The sequence below is a fragment of the Heterocephalus glaber genome, unplaced genomic scaffold, assembly GCF_053883595.1.
Source record: "Heterocephalus glaber isolate CG9 unplaced genomic scaffold, H.glaber_assembly_v1.0 deba00001744, whole genome shotgun sequence".
Classification (NCBI taxonomy): Eukaryota; Metazoa; Chordata; class Mammalia; order Rodentia; family Bathyergidae; genus Heterocephalus; species Heterocephalus glaber.
This window is the reverse complement of record NW_028258450.1, coordinates 5253816-5281226: the sequence shown is the minus strand read 5'-3', so window position 1 is coordinate 5281226 and position 27411 is coordinate 5253816. Positions and strand designations below refer to the sequence as shown.

Here is a 27411-nt window from a genome sequence, read left to right as displayed (position 1 = left end):
ACCCCCCCGCCCCGCCCACACTTGCAGCCTCACATTGCTGGGCCTGCGGCCGGCGCCCAGGAATTCCAGGTCCCCGTAGGCATCGGTGGGCTTCTCCGTGGTGTGCACATCACTATCCCACACAGTCACCACGGCCGCACCAAATGCATCCTCCACGGCCACCGAGGTGTGGGCACTCCAGGGGCGCCCACACTGGCACAAGGTCCCTCTGGGGGTGCAAAAGTGGAACATGAATCCCAGCAGCCCGTAGGAGCGTCTGTGTGGCCTCTGTCCCCAGAGGGAGTCAGAGTCCACACTGACCTGGCACTGACCCTGACACCTGGGAGACTAAGGCAAGGACAGATGCAGCCCCCCTTTCCCACCAGAAGGAAGCACATGTAAGCGGAGGGAGCGCACGGCTCCACCCCACTGTGGCCTGCAGGGTCAGCGGGGGAAAAGCAATGACAGCCCTCGGCCAGGAGGTGATGGTCACAAGGAGGTAAATTCAAAACAGAAAGAAAGAAGAAACATTTTGAGAAAAAAATCCATCAGGGCATAGTGATGCAGTGCATGCCTGTAATCCCAGCACTTCGGAGGCTGAGGCAGGAGGATCACCACAAGCTTGAGGCCAGCCTGGGCTACATAGTGAGTTTCAGGCCAGTCTCAACTACATAGTGAGACCCTGTCTCAAAACATAAATAAATAAGAGAAAAAACGATCCAGAGAATAACTCAGAGTTCATGTGCTGGAGGCTGAGGCAGCTCTGTGACTTTGAGCAAGTGCCTTAGCCTCTCTGATTCTAAATATTCTCCTCCAGGGAAAAGATGATAATAGCGGAGCTTCCTCCAGAGAACTCTGAGGAGCCATGGAAATAACACTGTTTCCTGAACCGAGCAGTGAGTGCCGGTCCCAGTTGGAGACAGGCTGTGTGAACTTCACATGAGCTTTAAATAATTTTGAATAACACAGCGAGAAAGTCATTTCTTTTTCAGTTCTGACTGCAGTCACAGAGCGGGCTCAGCTAGGTGTCTAAGTATCTTTCATACCTAACCCTTTGCTACTTTTTTTTTTTCAGCAGAAAAAAACAAGCCTTAAGCCCAGAAAAATTGGGCTGCCAAAGTGCCCAGCCGGAAGATAAATGCCTTTATTTGCTGTTCATTGTATTTGGCTCTCTGGCTCGTTTCTTGCCTTTGTGACAGATGGAACAGGGTTCCCATTTATGGTCACCGCATATAAATTTTTTTCCCTAAATAAATGCACAACACTCCCTGGCTGCTGTGATTGGCACCAGAGTTTCAAAGAGCAAGGATCAGGCATTTGGGGATGAGGGGCTGGCTTGAAAATATGTCTCAATCTCCTTGATCCCTGATTCCAGAAAGAATTCATGAAGCGAAGGTGACCTGGATTGATGTAAACAGGGTGAGCCCATTTAAGGACCAGTTTTGTGGAAATGATAATACAAGTGGCACAAAGGTTTGCCCAAAGCTGTGGGGTGGGCACAAAGGTTTGCCCAAAGCTCAGCTGGGAGGCTGAGCTAGGAGGATTGCAAGTTCAGGCCCAGCTTGGTCAACTTTGTGACTTAGCAAGACCCTGTCTCAAAATAAAAATGAGCCAGGAGCACACCTGTGGTCTCAGCACTTGAGAGGCTGAGGCAGGAGGACCCCCTCAAGTTCAAGGCCAGCCTGGGCTACATGGAGAGACCTGTCTCCAAAAAGAAAAAGTCAAAGCAGAAATTCAGTTCCTCATAAGTGCTGCTCGTGGCTGCCATATTGGATCTGGGCAGAGAACTCAGCCACCATGGTGGACCGTGCTAGGTAGCAGATTTCCCTTCTGTCCACCTCACCCCTGCCCTCTTTGCTCAGTATGATGCCACGACACAAGGGCCCCTATCCAGGTTTCGCCTGACTGCAACCTAAGGTGGCCTGGTCAGAGCTGAGAGGCTCTGATTCCAGAAAGCCCTTGCCATGGCAGGGTGGGCCCGCCCCTGGCCTCTCCCCTCCCAGCTGCTCTGTCCCAGACTTTTGTATGGCTTTCTCATCCTTGTCACCTCCCCAGAGTGAGGGCCACACCAGCCTCCCTTCCTGAGTCCTGAGCTTGATTCCCGAGGGCCCAGGCAAAGCGGTTACTGGAAAGGAGCACGGGGTAGAAAAGAAGAGGCCATGCCTGTCGGAGGCCACAGGGCTTTCACCACCCATGCGTCTTTCAGAGACAGTTTTGTGTTTGGTGCTGCGGGTGGAACCCGGAGTCTCATGCACACCGACTAAGCTCTCTGCCACTGAGCTACACCCCCAGCCCAGAGACAGATTTTTAAACTCTTTCCTGCAGAGTATAAAGAAAAAACAATGGCCGGGGATTTAGCTCATTGGTTTCAAACCTGTCTCCTAAGCACAAGGGCCTGAGTTCGATCCCTGGTACCGCAAACAAACACAACAACAACACCAAAAAAACAATGGCCAGGCACAGTGACACACACCTGTAATTCTGGTACTCTGGGAGGCTGAGGTGGGAAGACCACAGGTTCAAGCCTAGCTTGGGCAGCTTAATGATTTAGCAAGACTTTTTCTCAAAATAAAAAATAAAAGGGTAGGGAGTGGAGGGGGAGGTTTCAGTGGGAAGGCCCTGGGTTCAATCCTCAGCACCAAGAAAAAAAAAACAAAAGAGAGAGAAAGAAAACAAAAGAAAGGAAAGCAGTGGCCCCAGCCGGATCACTGGTTGCCAGCTCCCTGACTTGGGATTTTACCCGGCGACATCTCACTACCTCCATGGACAGTTACGACTCCTCAGACTCTGCTGGATGGCAGCCTCCCCCTGAACCCCAGCCCAGGCCCCACACATCCAGGCACCCCCAGGCCCCTAATATGCACAGTCCCACACTAACTCAGCAATATTTCCCAAACCTGCCCATCCTCATCCCATTCTGGGTGTGACCTCACTGCATCCGGCCACCACACTGCATATGCAGGGACCATTCTCCCCACATCTGTTGGTCCCCAAACTCCACCCTGTGTGCTCAAGTCTCCTCCCCATCCCTTCCTGCTGGTCCTGAAGTGCTCACCTGGCTCAGGCCTCTTCCTCTCTCTCTCCCTCAGACTCTGGACCACCTCCTTCCTGGCACTTCAAGCTCCTATTCATCCTGCCACAGCCTTCTCTTCAGAGCCCACCCCAGCACTGAAGAACAAGGTCCCAGCCACTCAGTGGCCTCTGAGGTCTCATGACACCTTCCTCTCCAGCCTCCTCTCTCGTGACAACACTCCTTGTCCCTTGAACATTGGTTTCCAAGCCACACCCCATCGCCACCAGGGGTGACTCTGCACATGTGGTCCCTATTCCCAGAGTGACTTTCCATGTGCCTCTGTCCTGCCTGTCTCCACCTATCAGATCCAACTCCTCCTTCACATGTCACCTGGCCCCTCCTCCTCCAGAAACCACTAGTGACACCTGTATCTTCTCCCATTTGAGCTAGACTCATATCACAGGGCCCAGGGGCAAGTCCTTGGGAGCTGTCACCTCCTGACCTTCGCTATCATCCTCTATCGTCTATCTGCTTGGCAACTTCATAACACTTCCTGTTAGCAAGACATTTCTGAGCACCACACCCCATGAATGTGTGCGTGTTTATACATAAGTGTCAAGCTACACTGACCAAGGTAATAGTTCCCTAATGAACTGGGCTGCAGCGGTGCACACCTTTAATCCCAGCTCTGTGAGAGGCTGAAGCAGGAGGATCACAAGTTCAAACCCAGGGCTGGGGATTTAGCTCAGTGTTTTCGACGCCTGCTTCACAAGCACAAGGACCCCAGTTCGATCTCCAGTACCCAAAAAAAAAAAAAAAAAAAAAGACAAGTTCAAGCCCAGCTCAGGCAACTTAGCTACTTGATGAGACTCTGTCTCAAAATTTTAAAAATTAAAAAAGAAAATTATATTTAAAAAATTCTAGGGCCAGGGATTTAGCTCAGTGGTTCCATCGCCTCCCTCGAAAGCACAAGAACCCGAGTTCGATCCCCAGTACCAAAAATAAACAAATAAAATAAATAAAAAATTTAAAAATTCTAAAAGTCCTGCAGATGTAATTGAGTATAAAGGCCCTGGGTTCAATCCCCAATTCCCCAGTAGCCCGCTCTAAAGCTAATACCTTCATAACAAAACACACCAGAAATCGGGGCGTGGAAGTTCCGCATACCTCATGTCTGGAGAACAACTAGAAAGCCCCAAGCTGCTGAGAAAGCATCCCTGGAGCCCTGGGGCCCCTCAGGGAAACACACCCCCTGTGGCACCGCGTCCCCTCGGGCAGTGTCCCTGGCCACCCGACCAAGTCACACACTGGCATAACTGCTGCCTTCCGAGCGGGAATTGCAGATGTTTCCCTGCTTCTTAGGTGCTGGCTCTTGGGCTCCTGTTCCAGAAATATCACCTCAGTAACTTGTTTAATTGTCACAGTAATCTTAGGAGGGATGGCTGACTGCGCTCAGGTGACTAAGGAGGCCCAGAGAAGTGAGCCCAAAGCCACAGAGCTTGAGTCTCCAGTGAAAGTTGAGCGCTGCCAGCAGGCAAATTCTGCTGAAAGCGGAGGGACGGACGAGGGGAGGACAGACGGGTGGATGGAGGGCTGGGCGGAGGCAGGACGGAACAGTCTATGGGGAAAGTCACAAGAGACACAGAGAACGCCACACAAAGCGGGAAGGACGGTGGGCTGGGGCCGCGGGGGTCCCCGAGGCCGGGTGGGGGCGGGGCCCGCGGTGGGCGTGGTCAGCGCCCCTGGGTCCCCGCCGGGTCCCCGCGAAGTCCTCACCCGGGATCCGAGAGGTCAGCTATGAACGTGGTGCAAATCTTCTTCCTGAAGATCTTGGGGATCCAGCTCTGGGGACCGAAAAAGGAGGTGGGATGAGGGACTCAGTACCGTCCCAGGGGACACGGAGCCCCGCCTGGTCCCCGACCCCAGACCGCAGTCCCGGCCCCTAGTCGCCGCCCCCACCCGCGCTGCGTCTGCGCCGTCCGGGCCCAGCGCCTCCTGCCGGCCTCTCCCCGCCCCCAGCCCGCCGTACCTGCTCCTTCTCGGGGGCCACCATGCTGGCACCGGGCTCCCCGCAGGCAGCCCAGCAGCCCCGCCAGCCCCGCCCTGAACCAAACCGGATCCGCCACTTCCCAGGCGGCGGGGCGGGGAGTCCCCGAGACGTCAGCGGGAGGCGGAGAGAGCGCCGCCGGGCTCGGATAAAGTGACAGAGTGGGCGCGGAGGCCGAGGATGGGGTGGGGGCACGGAGGGTGATTCAGGGGGCCAGGGACAGAGACTCAGAAAGGGAGGGGACACATGGACTGAAGAGAGAGATTTGGTGGAGTACAGAATCAGAGGGAAGACAGACCCAGAGAGAGGGGGCAGAAATGGGGCGGGGTGGGGCGGGGCCCACTGAGTGAGGGTAGGAGGGGACACAGATGCTGAAGGGGTGAGGGTCCACTGACTAGAAAGAGACAGAGAGACAAAGCCTGGGGACAGACACTCAGAGAGGGGACACAACCCAGGATGAGAAGGGCACAGAATCCTGTGGAAGGGGGAGAGGGACCCTGAGAAAAGCAAGTGACAAAGGTGGGTGACCCAGAGATCAAGGGCAGTCATGTCGGCTGAGGAGTGGGCGATGTTGAATCAGCCAGGCAGGGCCACGCTTCAGTCACGTGCCCGCTCTCTCATGGGGACAGCTGGGCCTCCGAAACCTGAGCCCCCTGAACCCTGCTCCCAGCTGTATTAATAGCCAGCCTGGCCAGGTCCCTGCCCCCAGACCTGAGTCCCAGGGACAGGAGGTCATGTGGATGTGCCCTGGGGGCAGGGTTCCTTCAGTCCTTCCAGGGCCTCCATGTTGGCAGCTGCTCTCTCACCGAAATGCCCCATCCTGCCTGGAAAGTTCCTATAATGCACCTCTGCCCTGCAATGCAGGGGTCTCTTGCCTATGTCCCCCTTCCACGGGTCCTAGGCTTCCCCAGCTCAACTCAGCTGTCCCTGCAGCTGCCAAACTTGAGTCTCTTGGTAGCCCAAAGTCAAATCCATCTGTGGCCACACCCAGCGGGGGGAGACCCTCATCCACCCCTCCCCAGCAGAGAGGGGAGGGAGGCGGAGGGGCCCAGAATAACTCGGGGCTGAGAGTAAATTTAGCCACACTGAGGGGAGGGGGGAGACCCTATTGGCCAGGGGATGGGGAGGGAGGGCCAGAGAGGGGGTCAGGGGCTCTGAGACAGCCTCAGAGGGGTGTCAGGACCAGTGGAGGGCAGACAGGCAACAACCAAGAGACAAGGTGCAGGCAGATAGCAGGACAGAGCCAGACACATTGGGGACAAGGACCCCAACATTCATCACAGAGCCCCAGAGGCAGCTGGAGCCTGCCCTGGGAGAAGCTCTGGTGCCAAACGTCCCCATGGGCCACCATGGGCCATGGCCACATGCTCTTCTCCTCTGGGCCGCAGTGGCCAGCCTGCTCCTCCCTCCTGCGGTGACCCAGCAGCTAAGAGGGACTGGGCTGGGCCACAGCAACTGGAACAACAATGCAGGTGTCTCTGAGCCCTCAGAGGACATGTCAGCTGAGTTTGGACATGGTATTCATGGCCATGGGGGCCGTCAAGATGAGCAGGAGGACATTTCCATGGAAAATGCACACCATTCCCAGAGACTGCAGCGAGACCACAGAGACAGTGGAGATGAGGACGAAGGCACCTCAAGCGAACATGGCCACCAGCACCAAGGCCACAGGTACCAAAGCCAAGAGGTGGGAAATGACAATGGCTCTGAGGAGGTCTTCACAGAGCACATCAGGCAGGCCCATGGGCACAGAGGCCAGGGCCTTGAAGACACCAGGGAATCGGCAGAGCCTGGGAACCCCTTCCCCAGCCACAGGAACCACAGTCATGAAGACGAGGATGAGGACGACATCATGTCTAGTGAGCATCACCGTCACGTCCCCAGGCACGCACACAGAAGCCACGAAGAGGAAGACGATGGTGAAGGAGAGGAGGAGGAGGAGAGGGAGAAGGAAGTGTCCTCTGAGTATGGACACCACGCCCACAGGCACCGAGGCCACAAAGAAGATGAGGAAACCTCAGATGAACACCACCATCATATTCCTGACCACGGGCATCAGGGCCACAGAGTCAGGGATGAGGAAGATGAGGATGTGTCCCCTGAACATTGGCACCAGCCTCCCAGACATGCCCACCATGGCCTTGGAGATAAGAAGGAGGAGGAGGAAGAAGAGGAGATCACAGTCGAGTTCAGCAGCCATGTTGCAAGCTACCCACCCCAAGGGCACCAGAGCGATGAGGAGGAAGACTCCACAGAGAAGTACAAAACAGAAGTCCCTGGTCATCACCACCACAGAGTCTCTGGGGAGAAAGATGAGGACGTCTCTGCCAAGTTTGGCTCCCAGTCCCCCAGCCACAGGCAACAGGACCACCAGGGTGACAGGACTGCCCATGGTCACCGAGGGTCCATCCTAGAGGATATCAGCCACCAGCCCCCAGAGCACATGAGGGTCAGGGGCAAAAGCCACTTGAGGGAGGACGATTCTGGAGAGGAGGAAGAGAAGAAGGAAGACCACAGCTCCCAAGAGAAGGATGGTGAAGGCTCAGAGCAGGAGGAGGAAGGGGCCCATCACGGCAGCCTGGACCAGGAAGATGAGGAAGATGAAGATGAAGGCCATGGCCTCAGCCTGAGCGAGGAAGAAGAGGAAGAGGAGGAAGAGAGGAAGGATGAGATCGCTGAGTCTCGGGCCCCACTGAGCCAAGATCATAGGGAAGAGGAGGAGGAGGAGGAGGAGGAGGAGGAGGGCGAGGAGGACGAGCTCCCGTTCATCATCATCCCTAACCCCCTGGCCGGGAGAGAAGTGCCTGATGATGGCTCTAGTGAGGAGGAGAGCAGTGAGGACACAGGTAAGTGGCCGGGATGGGTGGGGTGGGGAGGGGCAGAATTAGCCTAGGTCACTGCCACTTCCTGTCCCCACAGGTCCAAAGGATGCCCAGGAGTACGGGAACTACCAACCAGGGTCCCTGTGTGGCTACTGCACCTTCTGCGATGTATGTCTCCAGCTTGGACCTGCCCACCAAGCTGTCCCTGAGGATTTGTCCTGGGGACCCTGGGGTGCCGTGGGAGAGCTCTGAGCAGGGGAGTGATGGGGACAGGTCTGGGTGAATAAGATACTTCTGGAACCAACTGGAGCACCTGGGGGAGTAGAGACAGAGCCCCGGCCTGGGCGAGGAGTCAGGGTCAGGAGAGCCAGGACTATAGACTGCCAGGCAGAGGGGATGGCATGGGTCACTCGGGTCAACCTGAGATGGGCAGCCAGGGACAAGGGTGCAGACATTGCAGGGAAGATACTGAGCTCAGCGTTGGCAGTGAGGGCAGGAGTCTGGGGAAAGGTCAGGGTGGCGTGGAAGACCCCCTTGTCTCGTAGGGGGTTGGGGTTGCCATCTAACCAGCTCCTCCGTCCCCAGCGATGCACTGAATGTGAGAACTGTCACTGTGACGAGGAGAACATGGAAGAACACTGCGACCATTGCCAGGTGGAACTTCTCCCCAGCCTGAAGGCTCCAGCAGGCCTCAGGCTGGCCCGGGACCATCCTAAATCCTAAATCCCGGCCCGACCCCAGTCTAACCCATCCCCTAACCCCTAATGCATCCTTGGCTTCGCACCCCTCACGACTCTGCCCTTCACCGCCACCTGCACCCCAAGCCTGGCTCTCCCCTGACCAGGATCTTTCTCCGTCCCTCCCCTAGCACTGCCAGTTCTGCTACCTCTGCCCGCTGGTCTGCGAAACAGTTTGCACTCCAGGTGAGGGGTTGGGGCCAGGAAAGCCCAAAGGGCGCCCAAGGTGAACCCTGGTGCTGGCGGAACCAAACCCGAGGGCTGGTGCGCAAGGCTGATGGGGCGGGGATACGCGGGGGTGTGGCCAAGGGTGTGAGTCTATGGGTGGGCGGGGCCTGAGGCAAACCCACAGGATGAGTGATGGGTGGGGGGCGGGCCCTGAGGCGATTGGGCGGGACCAAAGCAAGCAGAATTCGAAGGTGCGGGGTTACTAGAGAACAGGACCGGGCTTAGCAAGAAAGGGCGCAGGTTTCAAAAAGTCCTCCTAGCGAGCTCAGTTTACGGCCGGAGCTAGAAACAGTTGGCAGGGCTAGCCCTATCCTCGCACTTATATTTAGTATCCCTTTAATGTCGCTTGTGGAATCCCCCTCAAACCTCCTCTCTCTACACCCCCACAGGAAGCTACGTCGACTATTTCTCCTCTTCCCTATATCAGTAAGTGTGCACGGGATGGGGCACTTCAAGGGCCCTGTTTAGATAAGCGCTGTCCCGAGTTATGGGGAGACCTTGAGGCTCCATATCCTCGTCCGTTAAAGGGACTAGGCAATCATCTCTAGACGTTCTAGGGCCACACTTGGGCTGTGTAACCTCTGCGTCCTCCTCTCCAGAGCCCTGGCAGACATGCTGGAGACCCCAGAACCCTGATCTGGCCCTTGGCTGTGACAGATGTCCTTCCCCCCGCCCTCCGACCCTTTACCACGAGCCATATTTATTTCTCTGAATAAACGTGCTCCCCGAAACCTCACAGTCCTTGCAGGGGCCAATTCTCCAGGTATCAGGGAATGGGGAAGGGGGCGCTGGGGACCTGACTCATACATCCCAGGGAGGAGGGTTGGATTGAGACACAAGGGGCCTGGGCTCCTGTGTCCCGGAGGAGGTGCTTTGCTTTCGTAGGGGCCTAGCCAAAAAATCAGTCGACACGGGAGCTTTTTGAAACAGTTCTCTTTACCCGTGATCACTGAGTGACGCCTGGGGCCAGGAGGCCGACCGAGAGCCGGGGGCGAGGGTTCCCCCACCATCCGCCCTCCTCCTACGCCACGTCGCTCGGTGGCATCGTGGAAAGAGGATTCTCCCATGCAAACCCCGGAGCCGGAGGGGATCCGGGAGCGCGCATCTGCGCCCCCTGCCCCTGGGGCACGGACACGGCCACAGCACGGGGAACGGGGAGGCCCCGGGGACACGAGACACGGGGGAGGGACAGGGGACCCCGCCTGCAAATGACCCCGGGGACTGGCGACCGGATTCGGCGGGGCGGGGCCAAGTGGCACAGGGGGCGAGGCTTGTAGCAGCGAGTCCCCCCTCCCCTCCTTTCCGAGGAAGAAGGAAGACTTGGGCCCCGCAACTGGGCAGGAGAAAGGGGAGGGAACAGCCTTTCCCCGCATGCGGCCCGGGAGGGAAGCCCGCCCCCTTTCCGCGGGTGGAGAGTACCCGTCTCCCGTTGGAAACTGATCAATAAATTACAAAGTAGAGAAAAGGGAGGCGGGAGTTTGGGGCGGGATAGCTACTTCCCTCTCCTGTCCCCCCCTCAGTTCGGTCCACATGGTTTGGTCCAGGCCCAGTCCACTGGGGAGGCGGGGACGCGCGCGGCCCCTGTCTGTACAGATGGTGCAGTCCGCGGCTGGAACTCCTGGCCGGCTCTCTAGGGTAAGCCCAGACTCTGGGCAGCAGGCGCGACGGCGCAGCCACTGGGAGAGTCCTCCATCCGAGTGAGGTCACCTGCAGGGACGCGGGGCAGTGCAGAGCGCAGGGAAGACCCACTGTGCTCCCCTGCGCCCCTAGAGCCCCTAGTACTGTCCTTATGTCCTCACCTGGAGGCCAACACTAGCAGGAGTAGGTCCGGACCGAAACGCCGTCTGCCCGGGAGCTCCCAGAAGTCTGGCCTGGAGGGAAACGAGCAGAGGTTCAGCTGGAGCGCCCGTGCCCTCACCCTAGTTTTCCGTCAGGGTTGCTGTGAGCTCATCCTCAGCCCCAGGACACCCTACCCCCTTGGGCTTCCTCTCCTGATATCTCAACTTCACATCAGGTTTCCTTCCTGGCAGCCTGGGACTTAAACAAGGGGCCCCAGGTGGCTTTGGGTGGATTCATTTGGGGTGTGTGCTTCATCCACCCCAAGGAGAGTCTGGAATATTGGAGCGGTCCGTTTGTCAGGAGAACCTGTAAGGGTAGAGTTGGCCCATTTCCCACTCTGGAGAAGGGGAGGGGCTGCGGCGTTTGAGGCCCCGCCACCAGCCACCCACCTTCAGGCTGCAGCTTTCGGAGAGGGAGCCCTGGTGAGCCCAGGGCTCCTGCTGCAGCCGAACGAAAGTTGGGGGGCAACATCTCAGCCGAGTCGGGGGTTACGCCTCGGAGGTCCTTCTCTCGGAACATCTTCCGCCAGGATGGGGAGCGGCTGAAGGACTTGGCGCTGTCCTGGGTAGAGGAGCAGGCAGAGGGTGAGGGTCCCAAACCACGCTCTGACTCCGCCCCTTCATTTGGACCAGCCCTCTCCGGGGGGGTCCGCACCTCTCCCCCGCACCTCCCTGCCCCGGCCTCCAATCAGCACTGGTCTGCACAGCCAAGCCCCACCCCCACCCCACCCCACCCCACCCGGATTCCGGAAGTGCTGCCAGGAGGGGTGGCTCGAGCTGCTTCTGCGCCCAGCCCACCTCGTCCAGCCGCCTGTCTGTGCCTAAGGAGATGAGGTTGCTGAATTCCTTCTCTAGGAGTTGCCGGGCCTGGAGAAGGAGGCGGGAGAGAAGTTGGTGTGTGCAATCTCCACTGGGAGAGCCCGGCCTACTCCAGGCCCAGGGACCGCTCACCTGCGCGTTCTGCGTGGGGATCTGCAGGAGCAAGGCCAGGTCGGAGTAGTCGAAGGTCTCGTCCAGGGCGAGCAGAGCCCCATGCACCCCGCTTTCCGTGAGATTCGTGGCGAATTCCTTCAGGCCCAGCCCGGACACCCAACCCATGACTCGCTCGTTGGACCACACCATGACGTCTGGGAACGGAAGGGACCCTCAGCAGCGCTCCCCTAGTGCTCAGGTCTTCCTCTTCCCTGGCCTCTCTTTCCCACCCATGCCTCTGCCGTTCCCCTCCACCTGGCCCACCCTCTTCTCCTCACCTCGGATCTGGGTCTGGCTCTCTTCCCTTCTCCGCTCCAGGTCCTTTCGGTCATAGTTCAGCCGTTTTAGGCACATAATCCCATAATGTAGACTCACCCTTCGCAGCAAGGGAACGGGAATCTCAGGGGAGCCTCGCAGCCCCTCCTCTGGCCCCTCTCCATTGGCTGTGCTATTCTGGACAGGTCGGGGAGCTCCAATGATCAGCCACACTGCTTGTAGGCCCTCCCAGGAGGCGGGGGATTTTCAACACACAGTTCCTACCGGCTAACCTGGCCCGGGTGTGGGGTTAACCAGCCAAGCTATCTCTGGATTTGAGCTTTTCCTACGGACCATCTTCTTGGTCCACAGAGCACCGAGCCTGGATTTCCTGACAAAGCCAGGCTGAAGGGCCAAAGATAATCCTAAAGATTTCCCATCACCAGCCCCACGGGCCATAGACTCTCTAGGGGTGGGGCTCCCCGCGTCCCCGCCAGCCAGGCAGCCCCACCTGTGGAAGCTGTCCACCATCTTGAGCTGGCCCCGGAGTTCCTTCTTGTTAAGGTGATCTAACATTCGGGCATCCACCAGCGACTCCATGAAGTAGCTGCGGTACTGGGGCAGCCCCAGGCTGGGCAGCCAGTCGTTTCCCACCCACTCGTGGTTCATGTCTCCATATGCCAGGATCTGGGGCCATGGGGAGGTGGGGAGGTCAGGCTCTCTGGGCCCTTCCCGTGTGTGTAGGAAAGGGGTACAGTCCAGCCCCTAACCCAAGGTTGTTCTTCCCCTACCCCAGAGCAGGACAATGACCAATCTCTGCTTTGGACAATGGGCCAATCCAAAATTATCTCCTACACCGTGACAGAACAGTCTCAGCCTGGTCCAAGGACCCTCAGCGAGCGTCACCATCATGCATGCGCTTGGCAGAACCCGAACCCACACCCAGCTTACTGAAGTCAGTATTTACATTTTCACAAGATCCCCAGAGACCTGAACTATGCATTAAATTTTGAAAAGCACTGGTCTAACTGTGTTCCAACTCAATCTGACATCACTACTCTCCCAAGGTAGGTGAGTGGATTCTCCTAGCATGGCTCCCCCCAACAGAGGAGCATCACTCCCACGGTGTCTTGAAGATACTCATCTAACGCTGCACCTGACCTAGGACCAAGTTCTGGGTCAGCCCAAAGCCCTTCACTCTCGTTAACGTAATCCACACTTCTGCTGGCTGGAAACCAAGACCATGGCCCAACATGGCTCCTCCGTCACAGCAGGGTCATGTCCCTCCCTTCTTGAGAACAAAGGGTAGCTTCCCTCCCCACTTCGAATTCTGCCTGGTCTGCTTCACCACCACCATAACCTGCAACCGCGCAGCATAGCCCTCTTGCCCTTAACCCTAGGGAAAGCAGGCGGCTAGCAATGTCCTCCAGTCACAGAAAAGGAACAGCCCCTGGAGCTCCCACAACCCTGCAAAGGCCTGGCCAGAACAGGGTGGCTTTCACTTGCCCCCCACCATGCTTCAATAAACCAGTCCAGAGCTGAGCTCGGCGCCGCGGCCCCAGCCCCGGCCCGCGGGACGATGGGACGTTCCAGGGAGGGAAAGGGAGGGGCTAAGAGGGGAGGGGCGAGCATGCCGCGTGCACAACCTGTTCATGCGCCCACGCCCCGCCCCGCGCCCCTACCTGCTCCCAGCTGATCTCCTTGGTCTCCTGACCCGTTAGTGGGAAGAGGGGAGAGAAGGGGTGGGTTAAGGGGCAGGCAGAGGAGGACGGAAGGGACGGAGAGACGGACAGCCACAGACTCGTCCCCGCCCCCGCCCCCGCGGAGGGTTAGTGTCATCCCCTAGGCCGCCGGCAGGGGCACTCACGGGCTTCGTTGCGGCCGTCAGGGACTCCATCTCCTCGTGTGTCATCCACACGTTTCCTGTGGGCTGAGGAGCAGGGGACCTTAGGGGACAGAGCGGATCTCGGACGGGGGCAGAGAATGTGGTCGAACACCGAGGCCCCTGGGACAAACGCTTCTGCACATCCTGCTTCCTTGGGGCCCCACAGGAACAGGGAAGAGGATGGATCCCCTACTGAGCACCTTCCTCGACCAGGCTGCGTGGCCTCCTGACATCGCCCAGGATTGAGCAGCAGGTGGCAGGCACAGCAAGGGGTGGGGTTTGCTCACACTGATTGAGTTACTGCTGCCGGCAACCCCACCAGTTAGGAATTCTTACTTGGACCCAAACGTTTGTGTGGGTCCTGGTGTCAGGCATGGTCCGGGGTCTGGGATATGGCAAGGAATTCAACAGGCAGGGAGGGCCCTCATCTCGGGGGAAACATGTTGACCAAGTTATAAATACGGCTGGGTTTGGTGGCACACTCCAGTGATTCCAGCATTTTGGGAGGCTGAGGCAGGAAGATCACAAGTTTGGACGCAGACCAAGCAATTTGGCAATTTGGCAAAAATTGTGTTTTATTTTAGCAAAAATAAAACACAATGTTAAAAGGGCCGGGATGTAGCTCAGTGTGCAGGTCCTGGTTCAATCCCCAGTACCACAAACAAGTAATCCACTCTTAGGTGTGATAAGGGAATGGTGGCTACAAAGGAGAAAGAGACGCCGCTGAAGTCATTTGGGGATCGACCTGTTGTGATGGCCTCAAATGACATCCAAGCACCTCAGACGTTCACTCCAGTGCGGAAACAGCAGGTATGGCAAAGGGTTAACGACTGGCGGGTTAGACTCGGGGCCACTTAACTACCGTACATTTGAAACCTTGCTCAGTAAAAAGTTGCAAGGAAAGGAGAAAATGATTAGAAGGCAGGAGAGGCGATAGGGAGAAATGAGTTGATATTGCTGTGCTAGAGGTGGAACCACAGTTCAGGTGTGGACCCAGGGAAGGTCCCCGGGAAGAGGCAACATCTGTGCTAAGACCGCAAGATGACAAAGGGCCAGTCGTGGGAAAAACCAGCAAAGGGAGTAGCAGGTGTCAGGGAGCAGAGTCGGGGACAGGGGCCTTTGGAGCGGGACCTGGTGCGACACGTGCTGGGCTAGGGTGGGGAGGAGGCCCGGAGATGGAACAATGACAGCCAATGGGAGCAGAGTCCGGAGGCCGAACGGGAGTGAGCAGGCTCAGGATTGGCTATGCCGAGGGCAAGGGGTGGGGCCTGGTGCAGAGAGGGCCGGCATTGGCCTCTGGCCACTCACCGTGCGGGAGGAGGCGGGCGCCGAAGGGGAGGTGAGCGAGACCATCTCCTGGATGGCGAGGCGCAGCTTGAGCCGGTGCAGCGGGTTGCTGATGCCGATCTCGCGCTGGATCTCCGTGTCCGACAAGTTGGCCATGATGGCACCGCTCTTGACGTTGGCCCGGCAGGCGGCCACATACCACGCGGGCATGCCTACCCACAGCTGGAGCAGAGGGGGACCGGGGGCGGGGGCATGGCGGGAGAGGAGACAGAAAGCAGGGATAAGGACAGATGGGAGAGGCGAGTGGGGCGAACCCCGGGGACCGGGGGAGAAGGGACAGATAGGACAAGTGGGGACAGAGAGCCGAGGGAGGGGGTGGGAGATAGGAGGGGAGTCCGGAGACCCCAAGAGTGACAGCGATTCAGTCGGAGCAGGGGAGAAATGCAGAAAACCAGACGGAGAATCCCACAGACAAAGACACGGGAGGACACAAAGAGACATCGGAAAAATGACAGAGCAAGACCAAGGTGGGTAGGACCAAGGGCAGGGGTGGAAGAGGAGAAAGAAGCTGTTTCTACTGACAGGAAGCTCCAGCCTCCACCCTGCCGAGGACCTGGCCTCCTACCAAACCCCACCCTGCCCGGAGCAGGGCAGCTCCGCCCCAGTACCTCCAGCCAGGAGACCACGGTGGGCCCGTCCCAAGCAGCGAAAGGCAGGCCCTGGCGACAGGCCTCTTCCAGGAGCTCGTGCCTGGGGAAGGGGCGACAGGAGCTGTCGGACAGAGCCCCCTTCTTCACACATGCACGCGCACACATACACGCACACGTAGAAGTATGGCTTATGAATGCACACAGCAGGTCACATTTACATGTGGATCATTGTAAATCCAACTCACCCACCCCCACAAACAAAAGATAAACCAGGTGTGGTGGCGGCGCACTTCTGTAATCCCGGCACTCTGGGAGGCTGAGGCAGGAGGACGGCAAGTTCAAACCCAGCCTGGGCAATTTAGTGGCTTAGAGAGACCCTTTCTCAAAATAAAAAATAAAAAGGGGCTAGAGATGGAGCTCAGAGTGAAGGCCCTAGGTTCAATCCTCCGTGTCACAGAGAGAGAGAGAGAGAGAGAGAGAGAGAGAGAGAGAGAGAGAGAGAGAGAGGAGAGAGAGAGAGGAGGACCTCTAAGAGTTTCCCTGTAAGCAAGTTCAGAATCCTGAAAAAGAAAAAAAGAGTTCAAAATCATGGACACCCAGGGCCGGGGATTTAGCTCAGTGGTTTCACCACCTGCTGTGCAATTTCAAGGACCTGAGTTCAATCCCTGGTACCAAAAAAAAGAAAGTTCTTTAAACTCAAAAAACTTTATGGGCTGGGGATTTGGCTCAGTGGTTCAGTCACCTGCCTCACAAGCTCAAGGACCCGAGTTTGATCCCCGGTACCAAAAAAAAAAAAAAAAAAAATCATGGACACCCAGTTCCGGCATCATTTGGTCTTACCTATATCCACCACCATCATCACCCTGCACACACATACATGCATGTGCACACACAGACACACACTCACTTCCGCTTGTTCCTCCGGTCCTTGTCTCCTGGGCCTGTCAGCTTGGCCAGCCCCAGAGGATCGGCAGCCAGTGTCTCCTCCGAGGGGGTTCCAGCTGGGTGCAGGCAGGGGACAAAATTGGGAAAGTCTCAGGGAGGAGCTAGGGGTGGGTGAAAGGGACACCCAGAGGCACAGGCCCTGAGGGAGGTGCGAGCGAGGCCACAGGGAGGGCGAAGTGGAGCCCAAGGGACCAGTGTCACCTCATGGCAAGGGACTGGAGATGCCCCCCAAAGAGGTGGGAGGATCACAATCTCATGCCCAGCCTGGGCAATTTAGCAAGACCCTGCCTCAAAATAAAAAATAAAAACAAAAAGGACTGGGGATGTAGCTCAGCATGAGGGCCCTGGGTTCAACTCTCAGTTGCACACATTTAAGAAAAAGATGAAATCAATTAATTTGCCCACCCAGGCAGGCCCTAGCACACCCTCTTTCTCCTTCCTCCTCTGTCTATCTCCACAGTCCTGCTGGTCCGCATTCTAACCAAATGAGCAAATGAGTGAATATATGAATGAATGTCCAAGACTGAGAAAAGATGGCGGGGGACACAGAGAGCAGGGCCGTGATCAGAGCACTCACCCAGGGAAGAGCTGTCCCGGCCTGGGGGTCCCATCCGCCCCTTCTCTTTCTTGCCAAAGAGGCGGCCTATGGATGACTTGATGCTCTTCTTTTTGGGGGCTTTGTGCAAGGAATCTGGGGTACCCTCACTGGGTGAGCAGGAGAGAGTAAGGGCAGACATCTTCCGAGGTACTCCTGCCCTCCCAAGTCCTTATTCACCCCCCTGCCTCAGCCTTCCAAGCAAGCTCCTCCCCATTCCCAGCCCTTGTCCCTGCTGACCTTCCCCTCGAGGGTCCCCCATCCTCCAAGGACCCTGCCTGCAGTGCTAAGGCCTGGGTCATTCTCTCAAGACGGGCAGAGCGAGGAGTGGGCGGTGGAGTGTCTCCTGGAATGGCTGGGCCCTCCCCTCGTGGAGCACAAACCTCCTCCCTGGGGACGTGATTCTGGGGGGAGAGAGAGGTGCAGTCACTGGATTGATTTGGAGGGGTCAGAATGGGGCTTTCCCTGAACTAGGGTGTCTGAGATGGCTCTGGCTTGGGACACCATATCTGAAAGCAGCCTAGATCAAGCCAGGTGTGGCTCACATCTGTAATCCCAGCACTCAGGAGGCTGAGTCAAGAGGCTTGCCATGAGGTCCAGGCCATCCTGAACCACACTGTGAGCCACATTGTGAGACCCTGGCCCAGGAGACGAAGATAAAGATGAAGGAGAGAGAAGAGGATGGGGAGGAAGAGAAGACAGAAGGGGGCTGTAGAGTCATAGACTGGGGTTCCCCAGCCCATTGACAAGCTCATAGTAGCTTTGCTTTTGGTGTCAGGAGTGGGATATGGTGGGCCTCAAAGCTAATGAGTTACAGATCCTGCAATCAGAAAAGCTGGGTTTAGGCAAATAATAATAAAAATATCTTTGCTTCTCTCTAAGTTCAATTCCAAGGATCTAATTGTAGTTCTCAAGTTCTAATTGTAGTTCTCAACATTTTGTTAAAGAAGAATTTTTTAAAATCCTGTGTAGCTGGATATGATAACACAGTCTTGTAGTCCCAGCTACTTGGGAGGCTGAGGCAAGAGGATTGCTCGAACTCACAAGTTTGAGACTAGCACTAGGCTGGGCAACACAAGACCCACATCTCAAAAAAAATCCTTTGCAGAATCTAGAGGGACGAGACAGGGAAAGTAGACCGGATATGACTGAAATGAAATTGGTGTGTCCAGAATCCAGTGTCTCAGCCTCCCCTTTGTCCTCTGGGTTGGAACTTCCAGGGAAAACTGAGCATGCCTTAGAAACACTGGCATTGGGGGTTGTTGCTGCTGTCTGTTGGGAATCCCTGCTTCCGACCTCTCCCTCTGCCCACCCTAGCTATGGAGACCATAGAGCACTCACGGCCTTGTCGGTGCCCTCTCGGGCAGGGCTGGGTGGTGCCAGACGAGGTGTGGAATGGCCAGAGCTGGGGGGGGAGGGGCTGGCGAGGGTGGAGGTGGTGAGGGAGGGGGGCAGGGAGCAGCTGCTGCGGTAGCGGCCCAGGGAGTCCAGGCCAGAGCTGGACACTCGGCTCTCCAGCTCCTCGGCTCTCTGTTCTGTTGTCTCCTTCTCTTCTTGGATTAACCTGGGGAGGGAAACAGGAGAGACCAGGTAGGAGGGAGCCTGGGATCACAATGGGGGTCAGGGGAACTCTGGCGAAGGTGTGTGAAGTCAGAGGGCTTTGGTGAATTCCCTAGGGCCTCCTGGGTTCAAGGGGAGCCAAGCAGTAATGACGGTCTCAGGAAGTCACAGGAAGGGCCGGCAATTTAGCTCAGTGGTCCTGTGCCTGCCTCGAAAGCACAAGGTCCTGAGTTTAATCCCTGGTACCAGAAAAAAATCCATACATATATATAGGAAGTCACAGAAGTATGAGAGTTTCCAGGGTGATCATGGCCATGACCATAACTACATACATAGTTCTATAAAATCATAAAGATAACCATGGGCAAGAGAGAATATTCCACCAGGGCATGGTGGCGCCCACCTGTAACCCCAGCACTCAGGAGGCTGAGGCAGGATTGCCACAAGTTTGTGGCCAGCCTGGGTTACATACTGAGTTCAAGGCCACCCTGAACCACATGGAGAGACTCTGTCTCAAATAAATAAATTAATTAATTACTTAAAATAGACAGGGAGAGAATGTTCCAAGAAGCTGCAAGAGCAAGGCTATTATAAGATCAGGGTGAGGGCTGGGGATTTAGCTCAGTGGTTTCGCCACCTGCTGCGCAAGTGCAAGGACCCGAGTTCGATCCCAGGTACCAAAAAAAGTCAGGGTGAGACCAGGAACACTGAGGTCAAACTGAAAAGGTCTCGAAGTCATTCAGTACATGAGGGTCGGTAAGTCAGAATTTGAAACGAAGGTGGTGCTCACGTTGGGCCACTTGCTGGAGGCCCATGTATTATACTAAAAGAACTGCCAAATAAGTAATTTCTGGGAAGTTGGGATAGCTATCCAGTGGGGGAGTCTTAAATAAAATGAGGGCTTTTTTCTATCAGGTAGAAAGTATTTGTATATGGAGTTGAGGTTCTTGATTAATGTGTTAGTGTGAGATTCTTGATGCTTCTGCTTGGGGACCTTCTTGTGTTGAGATTCTGGGGTTACTTGGAGATACTGGTTATTTGAAGCCATGAAGTTCATGGTGTACTGAAGATCTTGATGTATTGAGTTGAAAATTGTGTTTGTTTTGTTTTTGTGATACTGGGGATGAACCCAGGGCTTCCCATGTGCCCGGGAAGTACTCCACCACTGAGCTGCACCCAAGCCCAACAACACTGGTATTTTGGAATGCAATCTTTGATGTTCCTGGAAATTGTGAGAACTGGCTGAGACTTCAGAATGTATCGAAGGGGATTCCTGGGCATGGGAGGGAATGCTGCGCTGACAGAATTCCTTGAGGATGGTGGGGAAGACCCGGCTGTGGGGTCAGCAGGGCAGGGCAGGGCAGGGCTGGTCGAGGGCTCACTTGATCTCCTTGTTGATGGCCTCCAGCTGCTCCTGGAGCATGATGGCCAGCGTCTGCACATCAGCCTGCCCACTGGGTGACAGTAGCTCTGCACCAAACATCCCTTCGGCCTCCTCCTCATCTGAACCATCCAGTTCCCCAGGGAATGGGGGTGGCATGGACCCAGCAGGTGTAGATCGTTCCCAGTCCTGTCTGTGTGGGCACAGGTTGCAAGGTGGGTCAGGGCCATGGTGGACACTGGGTCTTCACTCACCAATCCTGATTTTGTTAACTTGCCCTGGTGTGGCCTAGCCGAGCTCACTTGCTTGATAGATCCCTTTCTTAACCACGCCCCAAACTCTCCAAACACACCCACCGCTATGACCCCACCTCTCCCCATTTCCATTTCTTTGGCCTATCCTACTTCCTTCTTTACATGGCCCCACCCACTCCGTGATTCTGCCCCCTCCTCCCCATTACTCTTAGGTGCTCACCGAGTGCCAGACATTTACATGGGGGAGCAGCAGGTGGGCGGAGATGATGGAGTTGCAGGGGAGTAGAGAAGGGAGGAGAGGAGAGCAGTAAGTCCCAGAGACCCTGGCTCTCAACACAGCCTTCTCTCTGAGCCTCCCAGCGTGGCCTCCATGCCCCACCACTGCCCGCCCAAGCATCGCTCAGCCCAGGCCCTAGAGGCGGCTGCTGACCTTGGAGGGCTCATCTTTGACCCCTGACCAGCGGCCCCTCTTGCCTGCCCGGCCACTGCCAGCCCCATATGGGTCCAAGGGGGCACCAGAAGGTAACGTGGGTGCCTGAGAGTAACGGAGCTCCAGGGCACTGCCAGGGAGAGACCTGCGGGTATAGGGAGGGCAGTCAGGGGTCAGGGAAAGGGAACAGAGATCGGGAGTCAGAGATTCAGGCCTAGGGACAAGGGTCATGAATCTAAGGTCAAAAATAAGAGGGATGAGTGGCACTCTCTGGAGGGCAGCGAATAGGGATCAGAAGGGATGAACTTGACCAGAGCTCACAGGGGGCTGCTGTCACCTGGAGTAGGAGGAAGGTGGCCTCCCCCGAAGCTGGTCGATTTCCATCTGCATCCGCTCCATCTCAGCCAAGAGCTGCTCCTGGGGGAGGGGTTGGAAGCGCTTGGTGAGAATCTGTGCTGCCCAGGACGTCACTCCCAGCCTCTCAGCAGCCGCTGCCACCTCCTCATGTCCCAGGTCCCACCTTGTTCAGCAGCAACTCATCCTGCAGCTTCTTCATGTTGGCAATCTCCTCACTCAGCGAGTTCTGCGGGGACAGGGCTGAGGTGAGAGCGAGCCCAGGAGCCCCTGGGGCTGGCAGCGGCCACCAGTGCACAGTGGGATGGGGATACCAGGGGAGGGGTGGGAACATAGGGTGAGTTGCAGAGAATGGAGGATGGGGATCGAAGTCTCGATGTTTTTGAAATCTTCAAGGCCTCAAGGTTTAAGGGTCCATACAGTTTGGGGCTTTGGGAAAAGCCAAGGGCTCGGGGCATGGACCTCCCTAGAAATCAGCTCTTAGATGTTTAGATGATGTGAAAAGAGCGTCTCCCAACGGATCAGACGGGAATGCAGGAAGCCGAGTTGAGGGAGGTCTCAGATAACAGATTAAGGGAGGGCCGGAGATTTAGCTCAGTGGTACGCCGCCTGCGTGGCAAGCGAAAGGGCCTGAGTTCGATCCCCGGTACCCGGTCGAGGGGGCGGGGAGAAAAAAAAACTAATTAAGAGAAAGCCCGGTGGGGCATACCTTCTCCTCCAGCGCCCCCATGCGCTCCTTGAGGTGTAATTGCAGCCGCTCGTTGGACTCGCTCAGCAGCTTGTCAACTGTCTCCGACAGCCGCTTATTGTGGTCGTCGTTCATCTTTTCCCGCTGCCTCGCCTGGGCAAAGAAAAGCAGGGTTTTTAGCTGCACTCGGACTGGTCTAGCCCTGGCCCAGACTTGGCCTCCGAGCCCCGCCCCCTCACCTAAGCCCCACCTCAGCCCCAAAGCACCACCCTCTGCAGTCCTCAGTCCCCTCACCCGCTGCAGCTCCTGGTTCTTCTCCTCCAACTGGGCTTCCAGCTGCCGAAGCCGCTCCTCAAAATTCCCATGACGTTCCTCAGCCTAGCAGACACAACCCAGGGCCTCTGACTTTGCCCCACCAGGCTGCGTGCAAGGCCCCACCCACCGGGCTCCAGGCCCCTCCCCTGCCATCCAGGCTCCGCCCAGTCTACTTTCCATTGAGTCTATTTTCTCAAGACCTGATCCACCCACCTCAGGTTGCAAGCCACTCTTTTTTGTTTTGTTTTGTTTGTTTTTGTTTTGAGGCAGGTTCTCCCTTTGTAGTTCAGGCTGGCCCTGAACTCACTATATAGTCCAGGTTGCCCTCAAACTCATGGGGAGCCTCCTGTCTCAGCCTCCCAAGTGCTGAAATTACAGACGTGCGCCAGTATACCCAGCCTTTTCTTTTTTTCCATACTGAGGATTGAAACCAGAGCCTCTGCACTGAGCCTCATCCCCAGCTCTTTTTAGTTTCTTTCTTTCTTTCTTTCTTTCTTTCTTTCTTTCTTTCTTTCTTTCTTTTTTTCTATTCTGAGACAAGAGCTCAAGAAGTTGTCCAGGCTTGGCTTAAACTTGGAGCCCTCCTGGCTCAGCCTTCCAGAGTGGATGGATTACAGGCACGTGCGACAACACCTGGTTCTAGGGCATTCAGCCTTTTAGTTCAGACTAGAGCATACCGCCCCCCCCCTAAACCCCCAAGCCCTGCCCCACTCCTAGTCCCTCTCCTTTACCAGACCCCAGGCCTCGGGGGTCTCTCACTCCTAGGGATTCAAGGCCCCGCCTTCTCTAGGCCTCACCCCACATGGCCTCCCCTCACCTTGTTGAGCGCGGCCACTCGCTGGGCCAGCTGCGCCTCTATCTCGGGCAGGGTCTCAGCCTTCTGCAGCGTCTGCTGCAGCTTCTGCTTGGCGTCGTCCAGCCACTCGGCCAGCTGCCGACTCTTCTCTTCACTCTGGAGCAGGCAGAGCAGAGGTAGGAAAAGGGCAAAGCCACAGCGGCCGGAGTTGCAACCACATCGCCCCTCATGAGGGTGGGGTAGGCATGCAGGGTAGCACTCACCTGCCGGTACAGCGACTCCTTGCTGGCCAGCTCGTTCTCCAGCTTGTCATTGGCGTCATGCAGAGATGTAGCCTCACGCTGGGCGCTCAGGTAGCGCTTCTCCAGCGTGGTGATCCGCTCCTCCATGTCCTCCCGCTGAGCCAGCGCCTGGGGGGTGGGGGGAGGTTATGGCCACATGGACTACAGCTCCCAGAAGCCCCTGGGGTATCCTAAGCTTAGAACCAGGGGCAAAGTCACCCATGAAGTCCCCTGCCCCCTGGGTGTCAAGGGGATGGTACCTTAAATCCCCTGACACCTGAGAGTTAAAATGGTGTGCCACACCTCCTGTAGCTTCTAGGACACTTCTGAATGAGGCTTTCCCTATAGATGGCCCGAAGGCCCCTGCGACATGAAGTCAAGACACCTTTGTAAAAAAACAAAAACAAAAACAAAAACAAGCCTTGGGTTTTCCAACCACTTTCAGCACAAAACAGGCTTGGAATTACAGAGCATGTGCACTCCTATCTCATGGGGATCAAATCCCCTTCCACCTCTGTGAGATGGCTCTCTGAGAGGAGCCACCAAGGCAGCACAGGTTTAAAACCCAGAAGAAGTGCTCCAGGATCTGGGAAGTGATGGACTCCTATCTGGGAGCCCTCATGGTGGGAACACATTTCCTAATGGAGCCCGTGGCCTAAAGTCCTAGATGGAAGCCTAAGTGGATGAGGAGAAATAAAGTGCTCACTCTACTTTCTTAAGCACCACCTTCAGGAATCCAGGCCCCACACTTCCCCAGAGCATGAGGATTAGGGGTAAGGGGCTTAATAAGGCAGGAAAGGTTCAAGGCCAACAAAAGATTCAATTTAAGCCTGTGGTACATGCCTGTGATCCCAGTACTCTGGGAGGCTGAGGCAAGAGAATCACATGCTGGGGATTTAGCTCACTGGTTCCACTGCCTGCCTCAAAAGCACAAGGTCCTGAGTTCCATCCCCGGTACAAAAACCAAAACCAAAAAAAACCAGAATCACAAGTTCAAGCCCACCCTGGGAAACTTAGACTTTGTTTCAAAATTTTAAAATAAAGAGAGGTGAGGATGTAGCTCTGTGTGAATGCCCTGGCTCAACCTCAGTAACACATGCGTGTGAACACACACACACAGATTCAGTGCTTGGGGCACAAGAGGATGCCCCACAATAACATAATAGCCAGGCAGTCACTGAAGCCTACTCTGTGCACATGTCGGCCTCTTCAAGGGTCCCAGCCCCTTTTCCAAGCTCAGACAAGAGAGTCCACACAGCTTGATGACTGACTGCATCTGGGGAGGAGAAGGCTGGGAGGAGGGAAAGCAAAAGGCTGCACACCGGGGGCTCCAGCCTCACCTCCTTGAGGTCACGCTGGAGCTTGGAGTTGGCCTCCTCGGCCTTGCCCAGCTCACGGTGAGCGGTGCCCAGCTCCTCCTCCAGCTGGCTCATCTGACGGCACAGCACGGCCAGGCGCTCCCGCAGCTGGCACACCTCTGCACGCTGCCGCTCCAGGGCCTCCTCCAGCTCTGCAGTGCGCCGGCTAGAATCTGGACCCAGGCCATTGGCAAGGGTCTGGAGTGAGAGGAAGACACAGAAGTCAGAGCAGGGAGAGGTGATGGGGGTGAGGATCTAAGATCATTACGGATTATGCAGATCAGAGTCCACCGGGTCACAGAAGTTAGGTAGGTGACCCAAATCAGAGGCTGAAAGCCATAAAGGGTGCTAAGAGTTCACACATCCTAGTCAGTGAGGACCAGAACAGACATAAATGACCATCACAAAGTCAAGGGGCTGGGAGGTGTCACAAGGAGAGGACTTTCCCCTCTCACCTGCCCATCTCCATCCTTTCCCGGCTCTTCCAGCCCAGACCTCCGCCTAGACAGCTGCTCTCGAAGGCTCAGAGTCTGGAAAAGGAAACGAGGATCAGAACAGAAGGCTCTGGGAACCCCTGTTTTACTACCTACAAGAAGGTAGAGGTTTCCTGTTTAGTGCTGCCTTTCCCCATTTAGCCATGTTTTCTTTAATCCCAGCCTGAGCCCCAGGCCCAGGCTCTGGCCTTAGTCTCGCTCTCACTGGGAGGTTCTCCCCTAAACCCTGTCCAATACAGTCTTCCCCCAAAACCCCACAGGTTTCTTCCATGGCGAAACCCCATTGGTTGTCTCCCTGATCGGCTCCGCCCATTGGTAGTTCCGCTCCAAGGAGCCTACCTCCTGATTGCTCAGCTCCAGCTCCTCCTCCAGCACCGCGACTCGCTCCAGCGCCATGCGCAGCCGCTCCCGGACCTGGGGATGAGGATGGGGGCAGACAGGAATGAGACGGAGACCAGACCCAATCTGAGACAAGTGACCCTGGCCCCAACCCCCGCCGCCCAGGGACTGGTCCAGTCCAGGGACAAGGGTTCCTCTCTCCAAATGTGTGGCTCCCACCAGATGCCAGGCAGCCTCTCCCACTGGCACCCCACTCTTGAGCACCCCAGTTTACAGTATTTTTCTCTTATCAACCATTCGGGTCGCAGCCCTCGCAGCCTGTCACAGTGGGTCACAGTAAACCTTCCTCCCACTTAGGACATCTCCAGAAAATCTCATCCAGAATCTCCCCCACTCTGGACGACCCCAGTCAACCACAAGTTTCTGTTCATCCTGGCTCTTCTGGTTCTCACACCTTCTCATCCAGGGCCTTGTGGTGCTCGAAGAGAGACTTGAGCGCCTTGAGCACCTCCACCTCGGAGGAGACCCCGCCCGGTGACTGGGCCTGGCGCTTCACCACGGTCATGCGCAGTGACCTCTCGTGCCTGGACACCAGGCACTCTAGATGTTCCAGGAGGAGCTAGAGGAATAGGACACCGAGTCAAGGAAAAGAGGCAACGGGAAAGGGGCAGGATCCCAGGGAGGGATGACAAGTGGGGAGGACACTTGGAGGAAGAGGTGGAGCAAGCACAGGGCGTGGAGAGAGGCAGGTCAGGCAAAAAGGGATAGCGGAGGCAAAATCAAGGTAGGGAGGCACAAGAACAGGAAAAGGTTATGGAAATCAGAAAGGGGACATAGAGGAAGGAGGGGGACCAGAAGAGGTGGTTAGATGGAAAGTGGGAGCCGGGAAGAACAAGATGTGGGGGCGGGGTCAGCCTGCAACACTGGGCCACGCCCCCAGTTAGGCCACGCCCCACACCCCTCACCCGTGTGTTGTTCCGCTCCGCCTTCAGCTCCGCAATCTCTTCCTCCCTCTCCAGCAGCTGCTCCCGACATAAATTCAACTCCTTGGTCAGAGCTGCAAACTCCTGTGGGCAGGATCAGGACAATCGGCTCAATCCTCTCCCTGTATATCCCTTCGTTCAGGGACCTGGGATTCCCGACTAAGCCCCGCCCCTTCTTGCAGCTCAGGCTCCGCCCATCCGAACAAGCCTCTCCCAGACTCCTCCCTTCCAGGGCCCAAGCACCGCCCCTTCCACGCTGCCCTCCCCTCCCAGGCCCCGCCCAGGCCCCGCCCAGACCTGGGGCAGCGCGATGCTGAGCTGGCGCTGCAGCGAGTCCTTTTCGTGGCCCAGCTCGCGCAGCCGCAGCTGCGCCGTCGCCAGCCCGTCCTGCGCCTCGCGCAGCGTCTCGAGCAGGCGCTCGCGCTCCGTGAGCATGGTGACCATGAGGCGCTCCAGCTCGCCACCCGCCTCGTCCGGGCCCAGGGCCGAGCCCCGCCGGCCATCCTCGCTGATGGTGGGCATCACCTCGCACATCATGGCGGCGGTGCCGGCCTGCGGGTGCGGGAAAGGGGCACGGACCAGAAAGCAGCCCCATCAGGGTACAGGCAAACGACCGGAGCACTGCAACTCGGATACTCTCTGGGGGAAACTGAGGTGCGCGGATCCAGGCACTGCACCGCAGAAACTGAGACCCAGCCACTCTGATCATGACAGGGAAACTGAGGCACCGACAACGGCATCCACCAAGACACCTAAGGGTTAGCCAGCAAGTGCTGCCAGTGGAAACAGACCTGTCCATTGTAATCCCAGCACAGAATAAATAGAAGCCTTTGCTGCCAGGAAAACAGCCCTGGCCACGTGGATGAGAGTATTTAGGGAGACTGAGGCCGGCCTCAACAGGCAGACAACAAACCTGGTCCGCTGA

At 56.7% G+C, this 27411-nt stretch overlaps 3 protein-coding genes across 9 annotated transcripts in view; 1 reads left to right on the top strand and 2 right to left on the bottom strand.

The window, feature by feature from the left end:
• Positions 1-5324, bottom strand: part of Trpm4 (transient receptor potential cation channel subfamily M member 4) — a 34871-nt gene extending 29547 nt beyond the window's left edge. The window contains exons 1-3 of one of the 4 annotated variants that reach the window (XM_087200434.1): positions 5022-5324; positions 4769-4836; positions 34-208 (exon numbers count right to left, since the gene is read on the bottom strand). In XM_087200434.1, coding sequence (XP_087056560.1) covers positions 34-208; positions 4769-4836; positions 5022-5045 — 267 coding nt within the window. In that variant the 5' untranslated portion in view covers positions 5046-5324. The remainder of the gene's footprint in view (positions 1-33; positions 209-4768; positions 4837-5021) is intronic. The other 3 variants (XM_004866951.3, XM_021245762.2, XM_004866952.4) reach the window with 3 other exon arrangements.
• Positions 5325-6189: 865 nt separating this feature from the next.
• Hrc (histidine rich calcium binding protein) lies at positions 6190-12910 on the top strand. Of its 3 annotated transcripts, none has more exons than XR_015447101.1 (7): positions 6190-7885; positions 7959-8029; positions 8447-8515; positions 8730-8784; positions 9216-9252; positions 9426-11835; positions 12693-12910. XR_015447101.1 is itself a non-coding variant. In XM_087200444.1 (6 exons), exons 1-6 carry the CDS (start codon positions 6379-6381, stop codon positions 9460-9462), a joined length of 1776 nt encoding a protein of 591 aa, XP_087056570.1. In that variant the 5' UTR covers positions 6190-6378; the 3' UTR covers positions 9463-12910. The 3 variants fall into 3 exon arrangements, 1 of the variants encoding a protein (XP_087056570.1); XR_015447100.1 differs by having other exon boundaries at positions 12688-12910; XM_087200444.1 differs by having other exon boundaries at positions 9426-12910.
• Ppfia3 (PPFI scaffold protein A3) overlaps positions 9744-27411 on the bottom strand; it is a 22863-nt gene continuing 5195 nt past the window's right edge. The window contains exons 2-30 of one of the 2 annotated variants that reach the window (XM_013066367.3): positions 26784-27038; positions 26469-26570; positions 25958-26122; positions 25504-25578; positions 25126-25200; positions 24653-24868; positions 23295-23441; positions 23053-23187; positions 22215-22298; positions 21942-22073; positions 21399-21461; positions 21216-21295; positions 20879-21023; positions 20196-20383; positions 18595-18817; positions 17494-17657; positions 17236-17363; positions 16621-16714; positions 15732-15813; positions 15085-15285; positions 13759-13821; positions 13574-13600; positions 12403-12578; positions 11915-12012; positions 11616-11791; positions 11463-11531; positions 11055-11226; positions 10626-10697; positions 9744-10533 (exon numbers count right to left, since the gene is read on the bottom strand). In XM_013066367.3, coding sequence (XP_012921821.1) covers positions 10639-10697; positions 11055-11226; positions 11463-11531; positions 11616-11791; positions 11915-12012; positions 12403-12578; positions 13574-13600; positions 13759-13821; positions 15085-15285; positions 15732-15813; positions 16621-16714; positions 17236-17363; positions 17494-17657; positions 18595-18817; positions 20196-20383; positions 20879-21023; positions 21216-21295; positions 21399-21461; positions 21942-22073; positions 22215-22298; positions 23053-23187; positions 23295-23441; positions 24653-24868; positions 25126-25200; positions 25504-25578; positions 25958-26122; positions 26469-26570; positions 26784-27023 — 3579 coding nt within the window. In that variant the 5' untranslated portion in view covers positions 27024-27038 and the 3' untranslated portion in view covers positions 9744-10533; positions 10626-10638. Of the gene's footprint in view, positions 10534-10625; positions 10698-11054; positions 11227-11462; positions 11532-11615; positions 11792-11914; positions 12013-12402; positions 12579-13573; positions 13601-13758; positions 13822-15084; positions 15286-15731; positions 15814-16620; positions 16715-17235; positions 17364-17493; positions 17658-18594; positions 18818-20195; positions 20384-20878; positions 21024-21215; positions 21296-21398; positions 21462-21941; positions 22074-22214; positions 22299-23052; positions 23188-23294; positions 23442-24652; positions 24869-25125; positions 25201-25503; positions 25579-25957; positions 26123-26468; positions 26571-26783; positions 27039-27411 lie in introns of those variants that run through there. The other variant, XM_087200435.1, reaches the window with a different exon arrangement.